This window comes from Echinococcus granulosus (assembly GCF_000524195.1).
Source record: "Echinococcus granulosus chromosome Unknown EG_S00172, whole genome shotgun sequence".
Taxonomy (NCBI): Eukaryota; Metazoa; Platyhelminthes; class Cestoda; order Cyclophyllidea; family Taeniidae; genus Echinococcus; species Echinococcus granulosus.
In genome coordinates, this window is record NW_020170552.1 from 94,629 (window position 1) to 96,345 (window position 1,717).

The 1,717-nt window shown below is 41.5% G+C and overlaps 1 protein-coding gene across 1 annotated transcript; it reads left to right on the forward strand. All coding sequences in view use genetic code 11, as the record gives it.

The window, feature by feature from the left end:
• Positions 1-815: 815 nt before the first annotated feature.
• Positions 816-1,452, forward strand: EGR_09876 (hypothetical protein; the record flags this gene model as incomplete). The annotated part of the gene is made up of 2 exons (XM_024499125.1): positions 816-979; positions 1,218-1,452. 2 exons carry the CDS (start codon positions 816-818, stop codon positions 1,450-1,452), a joined length of 399 nt encoding a protein of 132 aa, XP_024346471.1.
• Between the last annotated feature and the right edge of the window lie 265 nt (positions 1,453-1,717).

Below are 1,717 nucleotides of genomic sequence, written 5' to 3' on the forward strand. Positions count from 1 at the left end.
ATCATCGAGGTCACAAGCGTTACCAAAGTGGGTTAATCTCCTCCACCTCCACCTAATCAGTCCACTCGTTCCAAAGGAATAAAGACCAAGGTTAAAAAGGCGAACACTAAACTCATTCCACTGCTCAATTTACGAGCTCAGTCTTCTGTTTGATTAACAGAACAGTATGGCATCAAGGCATATGTGGAGGGTGCTATTATGTAAGTTGTTATGTAAGAAATGAGAAGATGACGTTCCAATGAACAAGCAATGCATTGGCCTATACTTGTGCAAACTTGATGAGGAGTTCAACCCTGACTGGCAATGTCGTGCAATGAAATGCAAACTTCTGAATACCGCCCGCTGAAATGTGCGCGATTTTGACGCTCTTGCATCTAATATTTCTTGCAGAACTCGATTTTTATGTTGACAGGCAATATGCATGATGTCGCTTTCATTTTACTGCGTTGTAAAAACTCATTTATGACGATAGACATTTTGATGTAATGAATATTCATAAATGTGAGCAGCTGTCTGCACACGGATGGTGTTGCAGGAGAGGTTGGTCGGCTTATCGTCGCTTACAATGCTGCAGTGCATGCAGGTAGCAGGAGATATGCGGTCGACCCGTAGCAGACAGAGACCAGACTAAATCGATCCAATTTGCATGGCTACTTTCAGTCACGTTACTTAATGTTTAAAATCAAATTAGAAGTGTGCTCAGAAAGTGGTGACCTTAGTTAGGTGAACGTAGTTTATCTCAGTGACAAAGGAAGCGAAAACCCAGTCCAATTTGTCGCGTCTAAATTGCCAAGGTGTGAGGGTAGAAGGAAAGCATGTCGGTACAAATCCGCAAGTATCCTACATCTGTGGTTGCTGTTTCTGAATATAAGGGGAGAATACTGCTCTTTGCAATGGGAATATCGTGCTCTGATAAAAACCGGGGAAGAATGACGGTGCATCGTAAAGAGGCCAATCAAATTTTGGCTTCGACAAATGGGTTTGCACTGCTGTTATTACACAAATTAGCTTGTACAGGGTTCTCTGGAATGTGTCAATGCATTCTGCAACGTACACTTTTGCCTTATCGCTTTCAAACTATGCTCCAGACAAAAGACGATTCTAACTATTTGGGTACGTTTCTATCTAAATAGCGTGTGTAACCTTCCTGTTATTATGTAACACGATATACAAGCCTGACCGCCATCAGGCACACAGTTTGAGCTTGCATGGATTAGGATTCATAAATATGTTGAAGAAAGGGAATTGCAGATATGTGCGGGACAAATGGTAAACAGAAATTCTAATCTTAGTGGAAAGCACAGTGACATTTCTGGTGACATTGCACCAAATGTTTCCCTTATTTACTACCCAGAGTTTAGATTGATTGCGGCTTGGTTCCACACTTTCCTCCGTTTTGACATTTTTCCCACTGATCTAATAATAGCTATTTGTGATAAAGCTAATGGATGAAATTTCGGTCGCCAATTATTCACAGCATCACTGTCTACTAATCACGCGTCTAAAAATAGCCAGTCGTGAGGCAGTCAATGCATCGCATGGCAGCTACTATATTTCGGTGGTTTTGAAGTTTACTTATCGCGCGTCTAATAATAGCTAACCAATGGAAGCATAGTTAAGGTGTCTATATAAGACAGGGACAGGACATTGTGCCCCAACAGCGACCAGTGATCAAAGTGAGTCACTTTTCAGTTTTTACCACAGAGTTGTTAAAGCT